This window comes from Mesoplodon mirus (genome assembly GCF_964341445.2).
Source record: "Mesoplodon mirus genome assembly, chromosome: 10".
In the NCBI taxonomy this organism is placed as follows: Eukaryota; Metazoa; Chordata; class Mammalia; order Artiodactyla; family Ziphiidae; genus Mesoplodon; species Mesoplodon mirus.
Genome location: NC_138986.1, coordinates 87,704,005 through 87,731,242, shown reverse-complemented (window position 1 = coordinate 87,731,242; position 27,238 = coordinate 87,704,005). Strand labels below are relative to the sequence as shown.

Genomic DNA, 27,238 nt, shown 5'->3' with positions numbered 1-27,238 from the left:
AATGATTGAGACGCTGGAAGGGCTAGTTTACGAGGAAACATTAGCAGCAGTAAAGCTCTGCTAATAACACCTGGCTGAGGGAAAACTTAGGCAGATGGCAGCTTAATAAGAAGATTCTGAAGCACATGCCTGAGGATGAGAACTTTGCCTTTTGAGGATCAAGAAACCTTGAACTATGACAGGAATAGAGAAACCCAACAAGCTTCTCAGAGCTGTGCTATCTTAATGCATTGACACAGGTAACTGGGCTTCCCCTTCCCATGTGAAAGTGAGTTGGGGAGAAAAAAACAAAAAAATAATCTTAAAAGATGAAAATAAAGAAAGGAGCATTCTTGAGGTGGGAGAGGGACGGATGGTTCTGCTTTTTAAACCGGAGGTTTAAGGAGTCACTGCGTGCTCCCAGCCCTTCTGACGGTCGGGGCCCGTGAAACCAACGTGAGAGAATCTGGACTCACCGAGATTCCCGCCACTCCAGGGGCACCTGCTGGGCCTCGATCTCCCTGGAAAAAATGTACTGTTTATAATGATATCTATAAAATCTCCACCGATGAAATTAATGCTCAAATAATAATTTGGATTTGGCAAAGCTTCTCTTTGGAACTTATAAATGTTATCCGTATCAGCTGGGTGAAGCTAGAGGCCAGATGGGAAAAGAACAAAATGAAAACTGCAGCCAATGGAACCTATTAAAGTTATCTCTTTCTCTTTTTTTTCCCCATAAAACCAAAGCAAATAATAATTTTAATGAAAACGAGCATTCATGGTATCATTTCTGTGACCTATTCTTTTAAACAGAACCCCATACATACTTACAGGTAAAATCAGTCAACAGTTTTATTCCACATATTCAAAAGTAATTCATTACTAATACTTAAAAGCTAAGCACACTGAATGTCTTCTTAAAAGCTTTTGCTGTACTTGTTTCATTGGATGTAGGTTAGAATAAATGTGTTTAGAACTGGGGATTTTGTAGCTTCTCCTCTTCAGGCCAATAAGAAGAGCCCTGGAATTGCTCTGAACAGTGGACTGGCTCAACCCTTTTTCCAAAGGCAATGTGGTATTTTAGATAAAGCCGACGAGGCTAAAAATACTTCTGATTATATATGGGGTAATAAAATGGCAATTTTTGTTGAGCAGAATCTACATTAAAAACTTCCTAAGTTCCCTAAGGGACATAAAAGAAGATTTGATTAAATGGAGAGAGATGCTTTGTTCTTGGAGGGCATGACAGTGCTATAAAGGTGTCATTGCCACCCAGACTAATTTATAAATTAATGCAATTTTTACAAATTGCGGCTTGATCAAATGATATTAAAGTTCACTTGGGATAATAAATATATTTGAGGATAAGAGAAAAAATAAAAGAAGAATAATAAAGAGGTTAGCAATATCATATTTCAACATACAATAAAGCTATAATAATTGAAATAATGGAATACTGGCCCAAGATTAAGCAGTATATCAATGCAATATAACAGAAACCTCAGAAACAAACCAACATTTATAATAGAATTTTAGTAAAGAAAGGGCTGTATTATTCAACAAATAGTGCTAATAATTGAATAATTTCTTTGAAAAAATCTGATTCCCTTCTTTGCATTATACTCCATATAAATTCCATATAAAGTATATAAAAATAAAATGAATTACTAAGAACTAGAAGAAAATCAAGTCATATTATCTGATTTTGCTTGAGAATGAGAACGAAAGTCATTTAGTGCATAAAGGCAAAATAAGAAATCATAAAGGAAAACAGTTTTACATTTGACCACATAAAAGTTATATTTACATATAGAATAAGATTAAACATAAAAATGAGAGGCAAGGACCAACCAGGATAAAGCCTCTACCATATAAGATAGAAGTAGTATCTTTAATATATAAAGCATAGCTACAGTCAAAAAAAACAACTAGTAGAAAAATGGGTGAAGGATGTAGACAGGGAATCCTTGTCAGTTCCACTGTGCACTTTTTAAATTACAGGATTTTTACCCTGGAAATGAATATACTGGAGCTTTTCATTCAATGGAAGCATTTGCATATCGGATAAAGGTGAATGTTAAGAGGGCTCGTCTCTGATAAGATGGTTCCTCCAACAATCGGGTCTCACACTTTGAACCACTCTCCCCTAATGGTATGGCCTCTTATTTCCATAGTTATACCGGAGACCTTGTCAAAAACAATAACCATATCCCTCCATAACCGCCACTGCACGCATTCCAACCTTGGACCATCATCTTCCATGATTCTACATCACTCCCTTGAGTACCTTGAGCCCCCAAAACTTTTGATGTCACCAAGATCTCTAATCTATCCATGATACAAATTTTTCATTATCCTTCATTGCCTAGATGGCCCCTCCTCCTGATTTATCTAGTTTAAATTCCACAGTCACTTGTTATAATCACTCCCTTGTGTATACTGTTGGCTTCCTGGCCCATTCTTGCTTCTTGCACTCACTTGTCAAAAACGGAGCCTTGTTTAAAGCCAGCTCCCCTCCTGTTCTGTGCCTTTGCCTGAGCGTATGTACATGGTACAGAATCTCACTTCAGTTCATGACCATGAACCTCTAGGGCAATGGTCCCCAACCTTTTTGGCACCTGGGACCAGTTTTGTGGAAGACAATTTTTCCACAGACTGGGGTGGTGGAGGGGGGACGGTTTCGGGATGATTTGAGCGCATTACATTTATTGTGCACTTTATTTCTATTATTATTACATTGTAATATATAGTGAAATAATTATACAGCTCACCCTAATGCAGACAGGAGGCAGAGCTCAGGTGGAGCGGCTGTAAATACAGGCGAAGCTTTGCTCGCTCGCCTGCCGCTCACCTCCTGCTGTGCGGCCGGGTTACTAACAGGCCACGGACCAGCCGAGGCCTGGGGGTTGGGGACCCCTGCTCTAGGGGGTTCTGCTCAGCCATCACACTCTGTGGTCCCTGGATTTTCCCTCTCTCTGTGAAGACCTTCTCCTTAAATCTCCAACCTCTTCTCCCTACCACACTCTCAGATGATGAGCTGGACTCCTCCATCTCTGAGAAAACTGAAGCAATCAGAAAAGAACCTCTACAGATGCCAACCAATTCATGTGCCCACATACCAGCATCTGTACCCCCGTTCTCTGATCTCCCAACGGTTACCACAGATGAACTATCCATGTTTCTCTCTGAAGCCAAACCCTGCATTTATGCTCTAGGTCCCCTTTCCTCTTAGCCATTTAAGGATGTCATTGCAGCAATTCTCCCCTCTCCTCCTATCTCGTCATCCCCCTCCCCTTTCTTCAGCACAGTAACAGTCTGCTACTTCTGTGGTCTTAAAGTTCATTTTAGAAACCTTGCCCTATCTCCTCCAGCAGCTGCCGGCCCATTTCTTTACTTTCCTTTGCAGCAAAACTCCTTAAGCACTGTTTAAACTGTATTTGCTGTCTCTAAATCTCTTTTTGTCATTCTCTCTTACACCCATTCAAGTCCAGCAATTGGTCCCACCAACACAGTGAAACAGTAATCATTCCTCTGGTGCTATGTGACCTCTATATTGCTGAATCCAATGTCAGTACTTCGCCGTCCTACGCAACCTCATCCTACTTGACCTATCTGTGGGACTTGAGGCAGATTTTCACTCACTCTCCTTGCTACGTGATCTTTGCTTGATTTCCAGGAAGCCAACATTTCCTCCTATTTCCCTGGTCAATCCTCCTCTGTCTCCCTTGCTCATTCCCCCTTTTCTTCCTGATCTTAATGTTGGAGGGCCTCGGGGCTCAGTCCTTGACCCTCTTCTATTTTTTTGAGTGAATAAACAACATTCTTTTTGTTTTTAATTTTTTGTCTTTTAAATTAATTTTTATTGGAGTATAGTTGACTGATCCTCTTCTCTTTTAAAAAAATCTACTGTCATTCTCTTGGTGATCTTATCCAGCCTTCTGACTTTCAGACAGTATCTATATGCTTAGACAAGCAATCTGTATCTCCACTTAGACTCTTTATTATTATTATTATTATTATTATTATTATTTATTTTTTGGCTGCACCACGCAGCATGTGGGATTTTAGTTCCCCGACCAGGGATCGAACCCATGCCCTCTGCAGTGGAAGTGTGGATTCTTAACCACTGGACTGCCAGGGAATTCCCTTAGACTCTTTTTTAAACTCCATACTTTTATATTGTACTGCCTACTCAATACCCCCACTTTGCTAATAGATACTTCCAAACTCAGTCCCATGTCCAAAATTCTACTCTGGATCATTGTCTATCTGTAGCTTTCCTCATTTCTGTTGATGACGCCCTGCCATGCCAGTTGCTCAGGTCAACACCATGGAGCCGTCCTTGACTCTTCTCTCAGACCCACATCCCATCAATCCTGTCTCTCTGCCTTCACAGCACGTCCATAACCTATCTGATCCTCAGGACCGCCACCGTTTCTGCTCTTATCTGAGCCGACATCACTCCCCCGTCTACAGGAACAGTGTCTTCCCTGCCCCATCCTCACACGCCAGCTGTGGGCCCGATCACTCTACTACATAGAAACCACCGCTGGCTCCGTATTCCCTCAGAGTGAAGGATAAAGTCCTTACAATGGCTGGTGAGCCTCTTTATTAATTAGTGCTTCTCAAACTACCTGTGGTGAAGGAGCAGTTTACTTACTTATTTATTTTCTAATACATCATGATCCAAGGTGAGTCTACTGGTCACATGTTTGGATATCATGGCAACGTCAAAAGTCAAGTTGCTTAAATGCTTTCTCTCCATCTCTGTACTCACCTTGCCCCAGAATCCATAACGACTCTGCAGACTGGCACTGGCCCTGCACTGGTCAGTGAGTAGCACTGACCTCAACATGGCGGGGCTGCTCCTAACCGCCACCCCACCTCTCTGACCTCATCTCCTACCATACCCCCTCGCTCACTCCCCAGGTCTCCTTGGATGCACCAGGAATGGTCTGTCTCAGGGCATCTAGACCTGCTGTTTTTTCTTCTTTAAAAGAATTTCTTTTAGTTGTATATATTTCAGGTGTACAACATGATGATTTGATATACGTATACATTGTGAGATGATCACCGCAATCAAACTAATTCACATCCCCAGCACCTCACACAGGTCACCCTGTGTGTGTGTGCATGTGTGTGTGGTGAAAACGCTTAGCAGATTTCAAGCGTACAGTTTAGCATGGTTACCTAGTGTCACCTTGCTATACACTACATCTCTAGAACTTACTCATCTTGCCTGGAACATTCTTCTTTCTGGCTTGAGGGGGCTTGGCTAACTGCCCCCTACCTCTTCCAAGTCTTTGCTCTGTTTTTGCTTTCTCAGACCACCCGATTTAAAATGATACCCTTCCCTTCCGCACTCCTGATGCCCTTAACCTGCCTCTACTTTTTCTTTCCACAGCACTTACCAACAACATTATTTAGTTATTTGTGTTTATTCTTTTAGTTTCTGTATCCCCTTCTTAGAACATAATTTTTGTCTCTTTTGTTCCCTTATACATCCCCAAACCTAAAACAGTTCCTGGTCCAGCAGTAGGTGCTCCATAAACATTTTTGAATGTTGAATCAGTGATCACACGTCTAACCCTGCACTTACCTTTATACCAGGAAATCCTTCTAATCCTGGCAACCCCATCGCACCAGGTTCTCCCTGTTAGATACGAACATAAGAACACAGAAGCAATGGTCAAAAGGTTTTTTAAGCATTGATTTCAAAAGCAAAGATAGTTTTTGCCTAAAAAATACTCCCTCAAACATCAATTGGTAATTTAGCAAGTAAATAGTATGCTCTATTTTCAAGCATCTGTATTCTTGCACTTGATATTTGGAAACAGTTTGAAAATAATGCTATTCCCTGGAGAAGTATGAGTATCTTTTCTAATTAATTGTTTTTATCCTGATGAAGAATCTGCTCTGAATAAATCCCTCTAGTCAGTGTTAACTCCAATTTCAATAAGAATTAGAAGGAAAGACTGGGCTTTAATAAACTTTGCCAATTTATAAGGTACCTAAGCCTTCTAGATTATCAGAAAACAAGACTAAAGTCTTTAAGAGTGGATGAAGATGGAGCTCTCAAAGTTTATCATCCCTCAATATTTCCTGGAGCTGGACATGAATTGTGGATGCTTCAGAGGACAGCCCAGGAGCAGTTATTTATGATGGCTGACTGAGAGGAGACAGGTAAGCATTTCTGCTAAAAAAAAAAACAAAACTGTTACATATGCTGGTGTCTGGTCCCAGATGACTGGAACCTGTAGGTCCTCAAGGAACCCATTTAGAAAGGTCAGGGTGAAGGAAGCTGCCAACTTTGAACAATAAACATTAGGGGTTTTAAATTAAGAGAGATAAAGTGGATAGTTTGATACCTCCTTGTTAATGAATTAATGTTAACTGCAAATATTTTCTTAAGACACTGGATGTTTCAACATAATCACATAGAAAAGGTAGCTTCCCAAGGCCATTCTCTGTAAATGTATTTTTGCATGCCTAATTCTAATCTGCTTCAAAAATATTACCAACACTCTAACTTCCATTATGATTTATGATATTGTCCTTATCACGGGATGCTTAATGAGGAAGCATATCATTTGATCCTTTCTTTGCTTCAAAAGCCTTTTTAAACAACTACCAATATGTAACCTGTCAATCAGAAAAAAAAGATGTTCAGATTCTATTCTGCATGAAGCTGTGTAATAGATGCTCTGGGTTATTGACAAAGGAAATAAGCTCTTTGATTTTCTTTGTTTATATTCTCAATTATCCTTAGGACAGAGGAATTGGTTGGACAGTGCTCAGCCAATCAAGCAATGTTTGTTTGAAAGTAGCTAATAATAAATATTTAATTGAAAGCCAATTATAAATTGAATACCAAAGGAATGAAATGGAGTGCCTCAGAAGATAATAAATTCAATTAAGGGTAATTTTTATCTGTAAAGGTTCACTGAGAAGATTAGAAACAGTGGTACAGATCTGGTGTCCTGGGATTTGAAGGTTGCTGGAAGAGTATATCTCCCCACACCTACCCCAATGGGACTCTTCCATTTTCTGCTCTGTGACTTGTGACTCCACCATTCCTGGCTTATCTATCTCTATGCTATGAGGTAGTCTTTCTCTATTCGGGGCAACTGGTCGGAAATGAGTTGCCCGGTGGTGATGACATGGAGTCCAAAGGAATAATCCAAAGTTTTATCTAAGATAAACCTGAAGGTTTACTCGTAGTTAATTTCATGATTCCACATTTCTGTTTTTGTGCTTCACCCACTTAATTCACATCTCTAAAAGCAAGGAACATCGTCCACTTAGTTTTTATTCTTTATTCTTTGTTGCAGCTAAAAAATTTTGAAGCCTAATCTCTTCAAATTCTACTCCACGCTGTCTACATTTTTGTTGCCACGCACTTTCAAATCCAAGTGAATTATAATTTATCCTTTATTATAATACTTTTTAAAAAGGTTTCTCACCTTAATCTACAGTTACTAATTTAAAAACTTGGGTGTTCCAGAAAAGTCAGCGAGAAGCCTATGTGTCCCTGAATGATTCAGAGGGGATGCTTGTGTGTGTGAGTATGAGAAGGAAAGACCAGGAGGAAATTTTTATCAATAAGATGAAAGAAGATTCAAATTGGAATGAAGGATATGCGGGGGGGAGGTGAAAGCATTAAAAAACGTTACAGATGAAGGAAGCACAGCATGAGTAATGAAACAACGGAAACTTCTAAATGACATATTTGGGGTTTGGAAAATGCTACAAACTGGGCATTTCATAGGGGAAAACAAATTGGCTTTTAATATATATTGCCCAATAACAAAAAATAAGCTCTTTCATGCATCTCCTTTGAAAATCTATTTAGATGTAAAAAGATTGCTTTTTATGGCTCTTCTTTTGCTTGTTTAAAATTTATTCATCTAGTTTTACCAAACTCCACTGCAATGAAAGGGCCTGCAATTTCTTCCCACGGCAATGGAAAGTGGTTTGAAAGTTTATTTCAGTTTCAGATACATCTGAGTTTCAAGTATATACCCAAAGGTTAAAGGACATAGAAATGAAATATGAAGGACAGGACACATGCCTGAAAAGGACATGACAGGAAAATCTGCCAAGGAATAAAGGGAATCGAATTGCATTTGGCAGAACTTTTACAGTGCCACTCCATGGCTGAGAAGGATGCTTAACAATCATTATCCTTCGGAAGGCTGGAGCACAGGATCTCTTCCCAGGCGGAGGGGTGACCTCCTGAAACATCGCTCCTAATAAGCAGGGTTCTGACAGCGCACCACATCACCTCCAGAACTACTGCCTAAGACAGTCAAAGCAAATGAACAGTCCCTGTCTTGTTGTAGTGTCAGTGGGGGAGATTACAGACCTATTAAGCAATCTCTTTCCAATAAATTGTTTTCTCCCATGATCTACTTAACATGGAATCAATCATCAAAATAGTCCTATCAGAAGACAGTGTCCTATTTCTCAGGAGCTTTATATGCATCTTCCTCCAGCCCAGGGTGATTTTCAAAATCACACTGATGGAAGAGCGTCAAGGGCAGGGACACATCAGGACCGAGGCATCCTGAAACGAGGAGGTGCCCGCTTCCTCCATGTAACCAAGGGACATCTCAGAAGGCAGGCATCTCTCCTGAAGGTCTTCTTTCAAACTCGAATAAAGATTTATTTTCTAAATGACACAAAACATGGGAATATACATACCACTGGGCCAGGATCACCTTTGGGGCCCTATAAGAAAAATATGAGAAGTTATCTTGAAAATAAGGACCGAAGCAAACTTACAAACTATGAAGAATTTTTATCCAATTTGCTTTAATACACATAAAAATATCTGCAAGTTTTGTTTTGCTATGGTTTGGATTTGAAGCATAATAAGATGAGGAAATATAACTTGATGGAACTCCCATGACGGTGATTGCTTGGACATTGATTTAGTTCTCAGATTTCCAAAAAGTGGCACCACTACGCAGAAGGCTGTTTTCCTTTATTTTGACTGTGTACATTTTCCCAATGTTATTATAATTGGATTCATTTATTTCCTCCTGCAGAAAATTTTCTTTATATTTGTAACACATACTTTTCAGTGAACTTAGGAGGTCTTTGTGTGTGTGTGTGTGTGTGTGTGTGTGTGTGTGTGTGTGTGTGAGGCTGCTCAGCTAAAATATTCTTGGTGATAAAACAACTGTACTCACAGGGGGGCCAGGTGGCCCTGGAAAACTGGGAGCATTCACACCTCCCTTCAAAAGAAAAAGACAAAGGTGAGAAGAATTTGTTGTAACCCATAGCCGGAAAGTGATTTTACGTAATTAGAAAAGTAAATACCTGGATTTTATATAAACTGCTCATTCCATTTCCTTCATTGAATGGTACACCCTTAGAAGAGAAATGAAACATGGAGTTATCCTTTGAAGCTAATAGTGAGCATCTCTACCTTTTGTTGTTTCACCAAATGATATTTTTCCTACTCTATTTTAGAAACTGAGTTTAATGTTATCGGTAAAAATTATAATGCTCCCATTTTTGGTTCTTCTAAAGCAAATGTAGAAGTAAAAACCAGAAGGCATGTGAACTCCACCTGGAGCATGCGCACACACTTTGGGTGGGGCTGTGACGAACGTGCCGGCTTGACAGATGAGACACTAATGCATTCAGAGGAAAATATTTGCTCATTAAAATTCAGTTTCTGAATTGTAATTTATGCTAACTGTTTACAGCCTGCTGACCTGCAGGCCCTAACACAGGAGTGCTGATGAAGATGTGAATAGGGAACAATTTGGCTACTGAAAGGTAATTTTTTTCCACACTCTCTTCATACTAAATAGAAAATTAAGGGAAATGGGGGAGATGATGTTACTCACAACCCTGCATGGATGTTTCTACAAAAACATATTCTTTAGAACAATAGGGAACAGGAACTTCCTAATAAATTGACCTGTGAAGGCAAAGTCCCAGAGTAACTAACACTTAAAGAGAATGAATCTGAGAGGCTTTCAAAATCATACATTTTGGCATTCAGGAAAAATTTGTATATGAAAATTTTAGCTAGGATCTTCTAGCCTTCTTTTAAAAAATTCCCATAGAATCATAACCTGCGTTTTCCTTTGCTGTGATTTCCATGCTTCAGCTGCAAAACTGAAGAGCCATCACTGCCGTTTTGGGAGCATGGTGGTCAGTGGTGCTCAGGGCGCATGATTTGCATGCATCTTCCAAACACTTGTGAAGGAAGGAAAAATGCTCTGTTTATTCCTTCAGTATTTCACTTGTTCATTGGACAACTGCTGAATGTCTACTGTATTTAGTCCTGGAGGGGGAAGGATACTTTTGACTGAGATTTCCAGGGCCGCAGTGGAGTGCTTCACAGAAAAAACAACATTTAATTTGTTTTGAAGAATAAATAGTTTCAGAGAATCGGGGTGGGGGGCAAGGGAGATTTCTTAAGTCCGTCGTAAAATAGAGGTCCCTTTTGGGAGCTCATGTTGTATTTTGCTGTTCTGTCCACTGGGGAGGGAGGGTATTTTAGGGTTTGAGACTCAAATGCTGCCTGCCTTGCTTCCTTGTCAAGGGAGAAGGTAAGTCAAACAAAAATGAAGAGCATGTTTAGGCAAACAGAGTGCCAGTGTATTCACTGATGTGCGCAAACGTGTGATTGCATGCAGACTAGCGATGTATCTTTGTTGTCTTCAGCATCTCAAGAAACTCTTTTCAGTGGAGAAAGCTGAGACGTGAAACTGCACAGCAGCCATACCCTTCCTGTCTCTTGTTTTTAGATGAGGATGGTACTTAAGGTGAGGACTTGAGCCATTTCAGGGCGTTACTCAGTTTTCCTGGATGTCTCCCTTGCATATAGGAAGCACACATGTTATTAAACTTCTGATTGTTTTTCTCCAAAAAAAACAAAGTCATGGATGAATTTTGCCCCTTCTGGGGGAGTCTGGCTTCTTCACCTCTCCCTCTGAGGCAGGTGGGAAAGAACGCTTGGCCAGACGGACGCTGTGATGCTGTTTGAGCGAGATCCCACTTGAGGGCAGACTTGCTCCGGAGAGAGGCACTTGAACTCCCCAGCCTCCCGACAATGTGCACGTCTGTCTCAATCCCTAGCACGAAAGCAACGGTGGCCCTTGTACATTTCATTCACTAGGCGCCATATAAATAGAAGTTCCTTGCATCTCGGGCATCATGGATGGTAATGAACACACACAGCACAACACAGTTTTTCTACCAACTCACACTGCCAGAAGGGATGTCTTTTTACAGCCCCTGTCTTTTCAGTGAATGAGGCTCGTTGAGGTTAAATGACTTTCCCAGGGTCCCCCAGGCAGGAAGTGGAGAGTAGGGGTGCACACCCCCCTGAACTGAGTCCACAGCAGGGAGGCCCCCAGTCTGCAGATCCGAGCAGTGTGCCTCAGGGCTGAGCTAATGCGGGAATCAGGGCTCCCCTAAGCCACCCTGGCTGTCATTCACATTTATACATAAAACTCGGATGACTTTTATCCTTGAGAATATCTAAATGTAGTCTGACCTCTGAGTCATAAAAGCTTTTTTTTTGATTTCAACTATAGGACATTCTGAAAAAGGCAGAAGTATAGAGATAGTAAAAAGACCAACAGTTTCTAGCAGCTTGAGGGACAGGGAGGTGAGTGATGAACAAGTGTAGCACAGGATGTTTTCAGGGCAGTGAAACTGTTCTGCATGGTACTGTAACGGTGGATACATGAGATTATGCACTTATCAAAACTAATGGGCCATACGACCGAAAAAGTAACCCCCAAGGTCAACTATAGAGTTTAGTTAATAATAATGTATCAATATCAGTTCCTCAACTGTAAAAAATTCTACTCTAAGAAAGAAATTATATTACCTGGATAGTTAATGTGACAAATAATATTTCTCAACATATACTTCATAATAATAATTTTGTTATACACACCACTGAAAAATCATTATATCAGAGTTAGAAGGATCTTTATACATATGTTTTTGGTTTTTAAGTCGAGATAAAATTCACATACCATAAAGTTTATACTTTTAAAGAGTGCAATTCCACTCTAATGTAAGATATTAATGATAAGGGAAACTGCGTGTGTGTGGCAGGACCATATGGGAACTCTTTGTATTTTCTGTGAAATTTTCCTTCAAACATAAAAAATCATCCAAAACAAAAAGTCTATTTAAAAAAACAACAAAAAACCAAACAAAAAAAGTAAAATCCTTTTTTTTTTCTTTTCCATTATGGTTTATTACAGGATATGGAATATAATTCCCTGTGCTATACAATAGGACCTTGTTGTTTATACAAGTCTGAAGTAGATGCATGAATTTATGTTTTAAACCTGAAACAACTCACAGGTGGTCCAGGTGGTCCGGGTCGCCCAGGGGGTCCCTCGCTGCCCTGCAAGGGGGTACACAGACCAACATCAACGGCTTAGACATTTCTACTCCAGGTTTGTGAACCCGACTGCGCTTGCTCAGAGAGCCACATTCTGAAGTCAATGACTTGTCATTTTGTTCGCCCTTGCAAAGTCTTATTCAGCGGGGCTTTTCCCTTCACCTGGAGAATTAACATTACTAGATCACGGGAAAGGTAAATGCCTTTTCCCACAGGCATTCGGATCCTCACGGTGTGAGCACCAGGGATGAAGCTTATTTTTAGATGGAGCCGGACAAGCAGGTGACCAGGTCCTGGACTTCGAGTGCAGCTGGGGGAACTCTCCCCACGTGGGGGTGCAGAGTACACTTCCTGAAGGCTGGGGCAGCTCAGGGACATGGCTCTTTGGGTCAGACCCTCGCTCCTAGCCTCACCTCCACCACCTTCATCTTTTGGGAACCAGAGAGGGCATCCACATGCTTTGACTAAAGTGGAAAATCACAACCTGTGTGTGTCTGCAGGAGGAAAACCTTCTTTCACATCCTAAGTGAATATCAGGCATGTCCCACTGAGCAGAAGTGACCGTGGTACAACGCTGTATAAGGGAAATGTTCTTTACAATGTAAACAGCCTCAGACATTCTGCTTCCAGGCAAAGCAGACTGAAAATGAAATGTGTGAGAAATGCATTCAAGTTGAAACTTGAGAAATGGGATTTCATCTATATTTTGATAAAACATAGGATGCTTATTGGTCCATGATAAACAGAGGTATGATACTCCTTTTGGTGCCTTTAACCAGTTTTTCCTGTAACTGATTTTTTTTTTTTTTTAGAATAATAGCCTCATAAAATCTTTTGAGTCCCTCAGTATCAGGGGCAATGGCAAGAAATGGTTAATTAAAACAGAATCCAGAGAGAGTAAAATTCCTACTTTAAAATGCCCAAGAATTTTGAGGGATTTTAGCCTATTTTCATAAATTTGATGAAGGATATCATTCCAATCTCCCCATTTTTTCAGTAACCAAAGAATCCTAGAAACCTTTTGATTGTATCTTTATCAAGAAAAACCAACTGTAAAGTTTTTCCTGCGATGCATCTGCCTGAGAAGGAGTGACCATGAGTATACTGTATCTTTTCCCAAACTGCTCTGATGGCAGCTCTCTCTCTAAGACACATGGGGCTCTGCTGGCAGTATCTTTCAGAGAATCATGTCACGGTTCTCATGAACTGTGAGAGGACAACAAACAAGGAAAATATGCGCCTATTGAAAGGACTTTTTTTTCCCGGCACAATTAATAGTCATATGTTCATTCTGTGCCCCAAAGCTCATCTCAGTGTGGAATTCCCATTAACTTCAGAAGGCAAATCTCTGACTGAATAATTTCCATCGAGAACAGATCAAAAAGGCTGGTGGAGGTGGGCAGGCTCCCTGGGATGCTATCAGAGAAATTGTGCTGAGGCTGTCCAGAAGAAGCACATTGTTGCCTTTCAGTCTGGGGGGATTCCTTTGCTCCTTGATGCCATTATGCCCTACTGTGGTCATTTTGGGGTAGAAACCACTTGAGTGGCTCATATGGGCTCCAGATTCTTAAATTTCTCTCATCCAAAGAGTTAGTCCGTGTGACTCATGTGCTGGCTCTATCACACTGTGGGTGACACTTTAGATCCTAAATTGGGTAACTGTGTGATCTTCCTGCTGACCACAGCAACCCATCTGTCCTGTCAACCGGACTCCCCAGGAAGCAAGTTGTGCTGGTTCTTTCGCAGATCTCCCCTACGACCCTCTGAGGACAGAACTTGTAGATTTTCTCAGCAAGCACATCATTTACTGGAATCCTGGTTCTGAGAGCTAGCCTCCTGTCGGGAGCCTTGGCCCCTGCGGCTGGACTTCCAGATACAAACTACCTTCCTGCGCCTCATCAGGAGGAGACCCTCACCCCATCCTTCCCCACGGTGGATGCCCAGGACGCTGAGTCCAGCTTGGACGTTTGCTGTGTGGCACCTATGTGCTATTCATCCTCTTCCCTGGGAACATATCTCTTGTCTTCAGACCAATTTTGGGACCTATGTCTTTCCAAGTCCACTGCCCTGACATCACTCCTATAGTACCTTGAGGCTTTGCTTGATTTTATGGATTTCTCTGTAAGTAGGCTCACCTTGCCTCTACCCCAAGCCCCAATTTGGACAGTAAGTGAGGCTTTCCCTCTGTACCTTGTCACCCTTTGTTCCCGAGGGGCCAGGATGTCCCGTTCTTCCCAACAAGCCCTGTAAAACACAAAACTAAGTTTGTTACAGAAACAACAACTAAATGGCCAAGGGTATTGGAAGTTGGTTGCTCAAACTGATACATTTTGAAGGTCATTTGATCCTAATTAAATTAGTCCTATAAGCTTATATTTCTTCAGGCTGATACAGCAGCTCTATCCTGCTGATAAGCCCTTGGAAGGATAAAATTTGTATTTGTGGTTGCTTTTTCACCTTTGCCAACCACATTTAATGACCTTAATTGGAATCTTTTAATACATTTAAGAATTTAGCCTTGCTGTTTAAATGGCAATTTACATAGCATTATGCCTTCCTAAATGAGCTATAATTTTGGTGGTGATCAACATTTTAAGTACTTCACAGAGCAGAATTAACAAGGTGAGTTATGCGATCTGCATTTTACCAATGGAAAATAAAATTTAGTTTAAATTCTTCTTTGAGAATAGAGTTAGCTATCATTTCCATGGCTGCTTCCACAACTCTTTCTCTTAACTTTTAATTTTAGTGTACAATTTAGAGCCAGGTTTGTTCTATATAACTGTGGTGAAAGCATAAAAGGTAAAATTTTCATTATGGCAAACCCATGATTCAAAACTTGAAAGAACATGATTACATGCTTACATACCATTTGCCTAGGCACTCTAAGAAGGAAAGAGTTGGAAAAATTGAGGCTTGAGTAGGGTTGCTAGAGTTAGCAAATAAAAATACAATATTTGGGACAAACATCCTATGAAAGTATTTATTTACATGAAATTCAAATTGTGCCTCGTGTCCCGTATTTTAACTGGCAACCCTAGATTTGAGCTCTGCTTTAATGATAGACTGGGTTTAGCAGGTGGGAAAGGAAAAAAGATTGTTTTAAGCAAACAGGGTAACTGAAGACAAAAAGGCCCTGATGCTGTGTTTGAGAGAGACAGCGGAAAAAAGTGCCAACTAAAGTAGAGCGTATTTTAAGTCAGAAGCAGGAATAAAAGTAAATTGAATCTGATAATCCTTGACCCATTTTTTTTCTGTCTAGAGAATAAATTCTTAGTTTATGGCGCTTAAAAATGTAAGGGTGTAACCATCTGAATATCTGTCCCTAAGGTTGATGCCAGAAAAATTATAGCTAAAAAAGATAACGCTCCTCTACATCCAACGTCTATTCAAATAGACTTGCGTCATCACAGTCTGCTTTCTGGTCTGGTAGAATTATCATGACAAGTCTCCACAACCCCGAGCAGCCTTAAGGAATACTAACAAAAATCTGAGATGTTGGATGCTACTTTCCCCAGCAATAGCTGCATAATCCACACAGAGGAACAGAGAACAAAAAGCAATAAAGAATGTTAGTTCACTTTGCATCATACCAGCAGATATGGACTGTGAGTGAAACCATTTTAGCAAATACTTACAGGGGGTCCAGTTGGGCCAGGAGCACCTGGAAGGCCTGGAACACCTTGAAGACCCTAAAAGAGATAGTTCCTACCATAAAATCTGTTATATCATTGGAAACAAAGCATTTTAGTTCATCAAATATATATATATATATTTTTTGCGGTACGCAGGCCTCTCACTGTTGTGGCCTCTCCCATTGCAGAGCACAGGCTCTGGACGTGCAGGCTCAGCGGCCATGGCTCACGGGCCCAGCCACTCCGCGGCATGTGGGATCTTCCCGGACCAGGGCATGAACCCAAGTCCCCTGCATCGGCAGGCGGACTCTCAACCACTGTGCCACCGGGGAAGCCCTAGTTCATCAAATATTTTGACGATTGAAAACTACCCATCTTTGTTGGCTAATCAAGAAACACATTTGTCATCTGCAAGCACCTGTTTTCTAAGAGTAAGGATGGTGAGCTAAAATGCCACGACATGGAATTTGTTACAAACATAATTTAATGTGTTGGTGATTCATAGAACATTTCTGATCTCCCAGAGCCCCTCCATTGACAATAGCATCTTTGAGAAACGGGCACTGCTGAAGCATGAAAATACAAATTTCAGATGAGCAGAATGCCATCAAAGAAATACATGGTTACACTATGCTTTTTTCAGCTGATGGAACAACAGACTCTGTTTTATGATACAGTATTTAGTTTAGCCGGCCAGTTCATTATAAGAAATACAGCTCATCGGCGAATTTAAATTTAGAACCCTTTAATGGCTTAAGGGTAAAAGTGAAGAGATAGCTTCTTAGGCCCCGCCTAAGATTTGTAGCATCATGCTAATTATACTGGATACATTTATATATTCAAGGAAGAATTGGTAAGATTAACTGATAACTCGTGTAATTAATTTGTTCCTTTACCAAGTAAGTCAGCAAAAGAATATTAGTTAAATAAGTTACATAAAATCCGTAATATGAAATGCTTTGCAACTGTTAAAATCATGTTTCAAAAGCTATTGAATAACAAAGAAAAGGAAACGTTATAAAACGTTACATAGAGTAAGGTCCAAATTATTAAAAAATTAGAAATGCACTTCATAAAATATGAGACTGATAGAGGCTCATAATGCCTTATCTGGAAACTTTAGTGTCAGGTGTGTTTCAGGGTTCTGAATTTTCAGAGTTGTTTCAAAGGAAACACAGTGCTCATACTGGATATTACATAACACTCCCATGGCACCTGAGGCAGCACCTGCTAATAAACACACAAATATTTCTATAGCAAAACATATGATAGTCTCACCAAGTGGGATAAACAGACTAGCTCCATATGGCTTCAGGTCAGATTTTGCTGCCAAATAAATTCGCTGTATACTTGGGAAAAATTTCCCGGGTTTTCAGAGGCATTTGAACTTTGGAATTGTGGATGAGGGGTTGTGGACAATAATATGACTTTTACCAACAGTCAGAGAAGTACAAATAGGAATAAGTTTTGTCTTTTTAGTGCTTTTGTGTATTTCTTGAATTTTCTATAGGAACTCAGATGACTTCTACAATGGGAAAAATATACTTTTAAATACCCATTCATTATTTCAGATAACCATATGACATGTCAATTTCTATTTTGAACGGTTCCACTTTTTCAGGATTGAATTTTCTTTACTGGGTAATCCTAAAAGGATCCATTCATTGTTATAATAAATTCCTTTACCCTTTACTGTGATGAAATATGCATTTTATACATATTATAAATACCAGGTGAAGTGACCATGGTAAAATTGCTACATAGTTATCTATGGGAGCTCTAGAGGAACAAAGCTCTACAGGATCAAGGTTCTTTGCATCAATGGGATTAAGGACCAAGCTCTGCCAGGTCTGTCCATCTAATGCCTAATGGGATCATATATTCCTCCAGGTTTTTCCGTGTGATGGGAGGTGAAGAAATTCTGGAAAGGCTCTCCTTGAACGTGCTGAAATTCCTCATGTAACAAGAGTCTTGGGTAAAATCTTATGTATACTTGTGTTAATGTGGACATATACTTTCTTCAGGATGGTATCATCCTCACTGGCAATGCTCAGTGTGTGTGTGTGCGTGTGTGTGTGCGCGCACGCATGTGCACGCATGTGCCCATGTGCATTTGTGGGCGGTACACATTGGCATGTTGTATTGACTCTTTTCATTCCCCCACCATTAACTTGTATATGGGGTTATAAGTGGAAAGGAAACAAATTTCCTTTGGGAATAGGTCTCTAAATGTCTGGAGATTATAAACGCTATGCCACAAATTGCTTTATCTCAAAACACCCACATTTCCATAAAATTCTCTCTGTATGTACGTGTATAAGATATGTGTGTTCATATGTATTCTTTTTTTTTTTTTTTGCTACTTTTAGTCTCAACACTGAATCAGTCTAGAGATGCTGAGTGAGTTTTTAGGTAGTCCAGTTTATAAGCTTGGAACTCATTAACCTTTGATGACCACATTAAACTTTAAAGTAAACCTCAGTCCATAAATAAAAAAAAATCATTCTCAGCCATCTTTCTCTGAACAAGCTGAAATTCTGTAGTAAGGGTAAAAGTTACTATGGATGTATAAAGGGCAAGCGGGTAATTTTACAAGACAAGAAAGGTCATTAAAGAAGACAAATACCTATTAAAGAGTAGGACAGTCAATTTAGCATATTGTACCAAACTAAAATACAAATTAAAATTTACTGCATAGTCAAGGATCATTAGAGCTAAGTTCTTTCCCTATTCTGATATTTTGATTTTGCAAGCCCTACCTCAGTTGCTACCAAGAATATTTATTTTTCCATTGCTACAACTTATGGCTGACAATATTTTTCATGTCCTATCTATCAATTATTATTCTAAAATATTGTAGAAAGACCTGGATTCCAAGCAAGAGTTCCCTCTGACTATGAGAGGTAAGTCTGTGTTCTATCAGCATCGCTAATTTGCTACCTTGCATTGTGAAACAACATCTGTAAAAACCGTTGAGGGTAATGTCACTTTTGTAAGAGCAATAAACCGAAAGGCAATTCCTCTCTTTAAGTTCCCAAATGGGTTAAATCGACCATTGGATAATTATTAAATAATAATTGGGAATTCCTCAAAGAGACAGGGTGTCCTTCTGCATCTTTTCCACTAAGGGTAGAAAAGACATCTTAGATTTTGTATGATTAGATATTATATGCATATTAAAATAGTATAGTTTATTGGCCAGCTGGAAATACATATGTTCTTGGGCAAAGTTTCATTCACTTAAATAAATCAACAAATTAAAATTTCAGGGAGTATCTGAGTCCAAGTAGAAGATAAGATAATATTCAATATTTCCCACCTGCCTGAGAGGGACAAGCTGCATTGCCCCATTACCCCCCAAAGGCCCAACTGAGCTAATATGTTTCTTCAGGTTTATTCATACTATTCATGTGATGTGAAGAAACAGTGAAGAATCTCCTCCTGAACTAGCTGGAATTGTCTATCTAAGTGCCTTGTGCAAAGTCTGGGTATGCTGTGTTAAAGAGTCAACAAGCTGTACTTAAGGAAAAGCAGACTAAAATAGTGAAGGAATTAGGGAGGGATTTCAGTTCACCAGCAGTTCTAAGGATTCTGAAGAATCAATAAAAGTTAACTTCTAATAAATTTAATTTAGAGTCACTTATGAAAAAACCTGAATTCCAATTATTTCCTGATCCTTTTGTTATTACATTCTCAATTGCCTTTAAAGCCTACTTCTTGAGTCTAGGCAGTTAAAAGCTGTTAGACTATTAAAATCAGACACTGTGCTTGTACTTTAGTGAAACTTTCTGTGGAGCATGAAGATGCAAAAGCTCAATAACTCTGCCTTATTTAGAAAATAAAATGCCTTTACTGTTCTATTTACAGATGAAAATAAATGTTGTATTTGTTTGCTCTTCAATTTTTAACTTGGAAAAAAAACAAGCCAATCCTCACAGTTTTCTTGAATAGAATCCATGTTAAATTAAAAACAATAACAATGATGATAATTTATAATGTGAAATATATAACTCCAACTCAAAAAAAAGATCTACTTTATATCATTTTGATTTTCTGCACTAACATTAAGGTTACTATATGCCAGATGGCTTACTTACTTTCATTAAGAATTATTAGTATCAAAACTGTTTAACAATAATTCATCATCCTAATTGGTTTTTCTAAGAGTTAATGTGAATTATGCAGGAAAGAATGCTATCCTGAGCATCAGTGTGGCTGAGAGTCAGAAAATTATGCCACCATCTCAAGAGCACATTTGACTTTGAACCTTAGTGGGAGGGTGGGCAGCTGATTTAAACCAGTCCAAGCAGACCCATTTGATAGTTTTTTTTTTTCTTCCTCCCAAGAGCTTGAAAGTTGAGCAGAGATACAAACAAACCAAGGTCATTGAAACTGAGTCACGTTACAGCAGCGGCCCAGGGAAGTTCTGCTGAGTTCTGGAGCTGCCCTATCCCTAGGCTGGTTGCTAACTATCCCTTCAATTCTATGAGCTACTTTGGGATTCTTTTCAGTAAATCTCCTTTTCCTCTTTCTTCTTGCTTTTATCTTGAGAGAGCTGGAAGTGTTACCTGCTATGAGAAAACAGAAACGTAGTAACTGATATGTTAACTTTGTGTTTGAATTCCCTTGTCTCAAAAACTGGATCACTGAGAATAAGCATCAACGTATTATTTAAAATGTGTTAACATTTGGAAAAAACCTTTCTTTGTTTCTATTTGTTTAGCATCAAACATGAGGTATAGGAAAATTGATGTCCTTTTGTTGTGTCACATGGAAAGAATCAACAGTAGGGCTGCATGATCAGAGAAGAGCCTTTTACCTCATTGCCTTTCTCCCCACGTATCCCGGGGTAGCCTCGCTCTCCTTTGCTCCCCTAGAGACACAATACATTTAGTTAGTATACTCAGTCATTTTGTCATCTTTTGGGAAAATGAACATATCTCTTCTCAGGACACTTGGGGCATGTCATTTGGACAGAATCAGGGAAAAAAGTAAATGACATCTGTAAATGGCTTTTACACCACTTTTCCAAAATATTTTTAGAAAAAGGACTGTATTTTAAAATGTATTTCTTTTTTTTACCTGGAATTAAAGGTTGCACAGAGGAGAGACTTCCTTACCTTTGGTCCCTCTCTGCCTGGGACTCCTGGAGGACCTCGTGGCCCTACATCGCCCTAGAGGACAGAGCAGTCACAGCTGAGAGAAGGCACCATGTGTCACCTCAAGGGTCCACCAACACTTAGCCCTCTTCTTACCTCCTGGGCTACAGAATCAAACTGTCCAGGCTCACCAGTGCCTGCTTCTTCTCCTTTGTTGCTTTTCAGCCCGGGGACACTGGCTTGGCAGTTGCCACAGAAGTTCTAATGAAGATAGAGATAAGGTCACTGGAGATTCATTATTCATTGAGTGGATTTGAACTTTTGTGAGAGTTGAGTGATAGCCATTGCTATGTCACTCTACTTTCAGAAACTTAATTTATTCAATTTGAAAGACTACTTTTGGGGAGGCAAAAATTATTTAAAAAGATAAACTCATAAGTCAAGAACACAGAGTTTCAATTGCTTAGCCGCATGTTTAAAAAGGGAGGTGGGAATAAAGTTTGGAATAACCAGCAAGATTACAGAGCTCATAAAGCCAATAGCATAAATCATAAGAAAGAAAGAAAGAAAGAAAGAAAGAAAGGAAGGAAGAAAGAAAGAAAGAAAAGAAAGAAAGAAAGAAAGAAAGAAAGAAAGAAAGAAAGAAATAACGAATGAAAGCTGTGAAGAAAGGATTTCCCCTTTTGAGAGCCCAATCAGTTGGAGAACCCTCAACACAGCTTACAAACCTTTTATTTGTTAGGGGAAACACTCATGTGGGAAACAATTATTTGAATTACTGGGACTTGACTTCTAAGTTAAATCCAAGTGCAGATAGGAAATAAAGTGGAGTCACCTTTCCATCGCCTTCTCTGTAATCTTTAGCTGATCTGCAAAGGCTTCAATTTAGGTATCTGAGCCCACAAGATAAACTTCTTATCACATAAAGCCTACAGAGGCTTATTTTAAAATAAACTGTTATAAAAATATGATCAGGAAAGGCATAAAATAGGGACTACTGAGTGGGGGAGACAGCTTAAATTTAACAATTGACCAAAGGTAGGACAATCTAAGCTTCAATTCTTCCATTCTTTTAACCAAAGGGCAGAATCCTTAAACATGAAGAGGGAACGGAAGCTTGCCATTGAAGCTGGCAAGAAAGCTCATGAAGCTCAATATTTTTGACCCAGTGTATATCAGCACAAGTTTGATTTCCAAACATATGCTCCATGGAAGATGAATTTTGTATGATATTGAAAAGGTTCTGAGGCAATTTGCCTAAAAAATGCTGGGTCAGAACAGTTCTCTTTATGGTTGTCCTTAGAGCTGGAATACATGAGAAGGATTGGAATGTGCAAAGTTTCCCAAACTAATTTTACCACTAGGATCATTCCACTGAGCTAATGTACTGGTACAGGAGTTAAGAAACGCATACATAATTGTAGAACCACCCCTACTAAATCTGAAAAACTGTGAAGGTAGAGACGCTTGAGGACTTCAGAGAACCAAAAAGCTTTCCATATTTCAAAAAGTATAAAGAATGTCTACTGTATCTGTAGACATTATAACATGGCATATCAATATATAGTAACATTTTAGAATGGATTATTCAACTGATTTTTTTTTATTGAAGTATAGTTGACTCACAATGTTGTGTTAATTTCAGGTAAATGGCAAAGTGATTCAGTTATACATACATACATATCTTTTTTTTCAGATTCTTTTCCCTTATAGGTTATTGCAAAATATTGAGCATAGTTCCCTGTGCTACAGTAGGTCTTTGTTGGTTATCTATTGCATACAGTAGTGTTCATATGTTAATCCCAAACTCCTAACTTATCCCTTCCCCCGTTTCCCCTTTTGTAACCATAAGTTTGTTTTCCATGTCTATGGGTCTATTTCTACTTTGTATATAAGTAACATTTTAGGATGGATTATTCAATTGATTTTTATTGAAGTATAGTTGATTTACAATGTTGTGGTAGTTTCATGATTGTTTTAATAAAACATAAAAAATGGAAATAATTACAAGTCAACTGGATTTTCTAGAGTCATTTCAAGCTGACCTCATCTTCTTTAGGGTAGGGTTACTAGAATGGTAAATGAAGGAAAAGTGGATTTCATTAAGGTTCTTGAAAAATACCTTTTAAGATTTTTCTCACAGAGAGGATAAAGACGTATCAGTTATTAGCTAATGCACAAGCTCGTTCAAAGAAGGACTGATACACAGATTAACCTGGAGGAAGGTCTTTGAAGGTATACATCATTTGGGCTGGGAAATACGTCAGTTCTTTTCAACACTTGATCCAAACACAGTTTTTGAAAACAGAAAGCAGGACGATCAAGTCCGCTAAAGGCTTTAAGACAGAGTGGGACAGTTAATGTATTGGGTGACAGGATTAGGATTAAAATTCCCATATGCTTTGGGGAACTACATGCTTCTCTTCTACTGAATACAGCTTGCTGGGACTGTCAGTCAAGTGTCCTGCCCACCTCTTGCCAACTGGCTCCCATGAGACTCAGAACCTCCATGAGGTGATGCTGGGCAAGGGCATTTCTTAAGGGGATGCTGCCCTGGTGAAACTGTTGACTACTTCCATGTCTGAGGCCATCGGAGCCCTGGTTCTTCTCCCTGTCAGAGCCTGTTTGCAGTCTTTTTGTCTCTAGTGGGAGCTGCCCCACATCCTTTCAGGATAGTCAAGAATTTTTTTGATCCTTAAAGAACCCTAACTGTTCCGGAATGATGTAACTCTTACAATCCTGCCATTTCCAACATCACTGCCCTTGTAAAGAACATGAGACTGACTGTCTGAGGACCTGCACTCCTGTGTTAATGTCGCACTTACTGGCTGTGTGATTCTGAGCAAGGTACTTAAATGAACTCCTCAGAATTTAGTTCTCTTGTATACAGAATGGGAAACTCCACAGCCTGAACTCATAGGATTCTTGTGCAGATTAAGTGAGATGATATAAGTAAGGCAGTGTGTTGCCTGGCATGTAATCATAACTCAACGAACACAAGATCCTCCTGAAGCCCCATAAATACTATTTTCTGACTTATGAGAAAATGTTGGCTTTTGAAAGTCTTAACCCCCCCCCCATATATTTATATTTATATCTACATTTACATTTGTATTCATATACTATTCTCAAAACCTTTATCACCTGACAAATATATTTACTAGAAGTCTAGTCTTGTGAATTCAATTCAACAAATATTCCTGCCTGCCTACTACTGAGTAAGTCGTTGCAGGAACCATTGGGCTAAATGCTGGGAATATAAAATAGATCCCATATACACACACATAGCTCATGTGTGTGTGTGTATAAATATACTGTCCACTCATACATTGACAGATACGACACATGAGGTTTGAGTTGAATATAAAGGGACAGACTTTCATTTGGGTTCAGTCTTAGCATTCCACAAAGAAACATGCAAATACACAACCTCCAGGTGTCCCATGATCAACCTCCCCTCATCTGTTTTACAAATAAAATAGAGGAAAGTATCAGAGAAAAAAAATGGTAACAAGATTAATTCCCTGTGAGGTGGATGATAGGTAGAGATCATTTTTATTTAACAGAGTCACAGGTGTTAGGGCAATTGTCAGCTATGGAATTTTGTAACTCACTTTGTAAAATCCCATGACATAAAAACTCAGCCTTGCAAGCTAGCTGTTTATTGAGCAGCATTGCTTTCCATCCTGGACTGGCCAGGGCGGAGACCATGAGAAGGACTGGGTTTCACAGTGATGAGCCTGGGTGGGTAAACACCGTTAAGAGAAGGCTATTGCTGCAGAGAGAGAACATCCACTCAAGGGTGCTAATGACACCGTTCCTCTCCTGAAGCTCATCTCAGAACTACCACCTCCTCCCCTGCCCCCCTGCTCCTCCACACCCAAAATGAGAGGCTGGTAAAGAAGAGAGTGGGGAATTAGTATCAGTGCCACTAGACACATACAGATACGTGTTCCTTTTTCTATCTGAAAGGTGTTCTGCCATTAAGAAACTGAATTTTAATTCAGGCTAAGCAATCAACTCAAATTCTCGTAAAGATTTCCTTTCTGATTTTTCCCAGAAATTAACACATAATTTCTTACATAGTCACAGAGTACCTTGAACAAGGCCCCAATGTCTCCCAAGAGAGGAAGTGCAATCTGTGGATAAGGAGAAAAAAACCCCAAATACATGTAATTATACATACACAGGCCCACGATACAATACAAACATAATGAATGCAGATATTTTCCCTCAAAACACCAGTCCAGCTGAGATTTGTCACCATGGTGACAAATGGTAGGGCTTAGAAGAGTCTCACCATCAGGATGGTTGGCCAACATGTTTCCCATCCAGAAACAGACACAGGACTTGGGCAGTGCTTTGGCCTCGTGTCTTAAAGCATCCTTTCAGAGAGACACCGTAAACCCCAGGAATGATTTAAAGGTTCCCAGTCAATGCACATACACACATGATTCACTCAGCGAGGGAGTTAAAGGCCACGATACGCCTCTGCATGTAACTTATAATGGCACATGAGGCTCAAACGGTGGAGGAGGATTTGTGAGACAGAAACGAGAGGCCAGATTTGGGTTTTATTATACAAAACTCTTAATACAATGTCATATACCATATGGCTTCGTAAATTGTAACTGCCAATTTGGAGGCTATTTAAAGGGATTTCACTGTCACTCAAAGCAAGGTTTAACCTAAAATAAAACTTTGGAACACCCATTTAGTGCCTAAACCTGTTCTGAAAAGCCTACTCAAGCCAGTTTTGTAATTTAACCATTCCAGCATTCTTAAACCCACCGAATCAATAGATATGTACCATATTGTGGGAAACTTACCTGCAAACTTTCATTTAGAAAAATGAAATTCATTTAGTCACTAGCATTAGAAAGAATAGAATCTGTGGCTATGTATTTTAACTCAATTTTCCATGGGATTGAGACATTATACACCAAGGTTCAGCTTGGGGCAAAAACTGTACAGCTGAATTATACCCTCAGGAAATAAGTATTCGTCACACACACACAAATGCTGAAGTAGCTTGAATTTTTCTCCCCTCTACAAAAAAATGGGGATAAACAAAATCACTCAGCAGTCACTGAGCATTCTAATTAGTTTGGACAGCAAAACTTGCTTGGTAGGCTGTTTGGCTTCTGGGTGCATTAAAGATACATAAATCAGGCACAGTCTGTCAACATACCGGGTCACCTGGGGGGCCTGGCAGACCTGGCTTTCCATCCCTCCCAGGAGCTCCCTGAAAACAGAAGCAGCATGTTCAAATCTTTGCACCTCGGCACAGGTTCAGATTAAAACAGGTGTGGGGGAGAGGGAAGGTAGGTAAAAACTGTCCTTACATCGTTCCCTGGGGTCCCTGGAGCTCCTGGCAACCCAGGGAGACCTCGAGGACCCTGGAAAAGGGGGAATATAGTTACTTATAAAGATAGTCTTTTAGTAATTGCCCCTCCCACCCCAGTCAGCAAGATGGATTTGCTGTGCCAGATCACTTGGTTAAGTAGCTTACCTGAATCCCTGGCTCTCCAGCTGGGCCTTGGGAGCCCTGAATAGAAGGAGATTCAGTGATGAGAATTCTGCTGGGAATGTCCATAGATTACCCAAGTGGGATAAAGGGCCAAATACTGTAATTTACATAGTGGACAGCAGGGCTTGCCACCCTGCACACTCTGAAAACTCTCTGCAAAGCTGGCCAAGAGTTCCGGGTGGCAGGTGAACACCTGACCAGATGCAGTGCTGGAAGCACCACTGTAACTGGTTCAGACACCTGGGCCGCCCCCGAGCCCGCCATCGGTCCCTGCCCACTCATGGGCACACAAACAACACGCCCAAGTTCTGTCTGCTAGACACTGGCCGGCCACAGGGTAACCGGCTTGGGGCTTCCTTTCCTTCCTGCTTTTTACTGGGAGTCATTTCTCTGAAGAAATTGCCAGAACCAGTGTTCAGTGACGGGAACTGGAAATAAAACTTCAGTTATTCTTTTCTATGTTAGAAAACTGGAATTTGGGGTAACTAAAATGAGGCTGGGAGATTATCAGTGAACCTAATGATGACAGATCCATCCCCATCTCATGACCATGGACCCCTGGATGAGGAACTGACTCATCACCTGGGTGAGTAAAGAGCTGGGG

General features: G+C 40.0%; 1 protein-coding gene across 1 annotated transcript in view; it reads right to left on the bottom strand.

The window, feature by feature from the left end:
* COL19A1 (collagen type XIX alpha 1 chain) overlaps nucleotides 1–27,238 on the bottom strand; it is a gene marked incomplete at both ends in the record, with an annotated part of 335,692 nt that overhangs the window by 30,300 nt on the left and 278,154 nt on the right. The window contains 15 exons of the mRNA XM_082634300.1: nucleotides 456–500; nucleotides 5,582–5,635; nucleotides 8,686–8,712; nucleotides 9,177–9,221; nucleotides 9,307–9,357; nucleotides 12,329–12,373; nucleotides 14,561–14,614; nucleotides 16,009–16,062; nucleotides 20,825–20,878; nucleotides 21,126–21,179; nucleotides 21,261–21,365; nucleotides 25,202–25,243; nucleotides 26,296–26,349; nucleotides 26,450–26,503; nucleotides 26,617–26,652. Coding sequence (XP_082490426.1) covers nucleotides 456–500; nucleotides 5,582–5,635; nucleotides 8,686–8,712; nucleotides 9,177–9,221; nucleotides 9,307–9,357; nucleotides 12,329–12,373; nucleotides 14,561–14,614; nucleotides 16,009–16,062; nucleotides 20,825–20,878; nucleotides 21,126–21,179; nucleotides 21,261–21,365; nucleotides 25,202–25,243; nucleotides 26,296–26,349; nucleotides 26,450–26,503; nucleotides 26,617–26,652 — 774 coding nt within the window. The remainder of the gene's footprint in view (nucleotides 1–455; nucleotides 501–5,581; nucleotides 5,636–8,685; nucleotides 8,713–9,176; nucleotides 9,222–9,306; nucleotides 9,358–12,328; nucleotides 12,374–14,560; nucleotides 14,615–16,008; nucleotides 16,063–20,824; nucleotides 20,879–21,125; nucleotides 21,180–21,260; nucleotides 21,366–25,201; nucleotides 25,244–26,295; nucleotides 26,350–26,449; nucleotides 26,504–26,616; nucleotides 26,653–27,238) is intronic.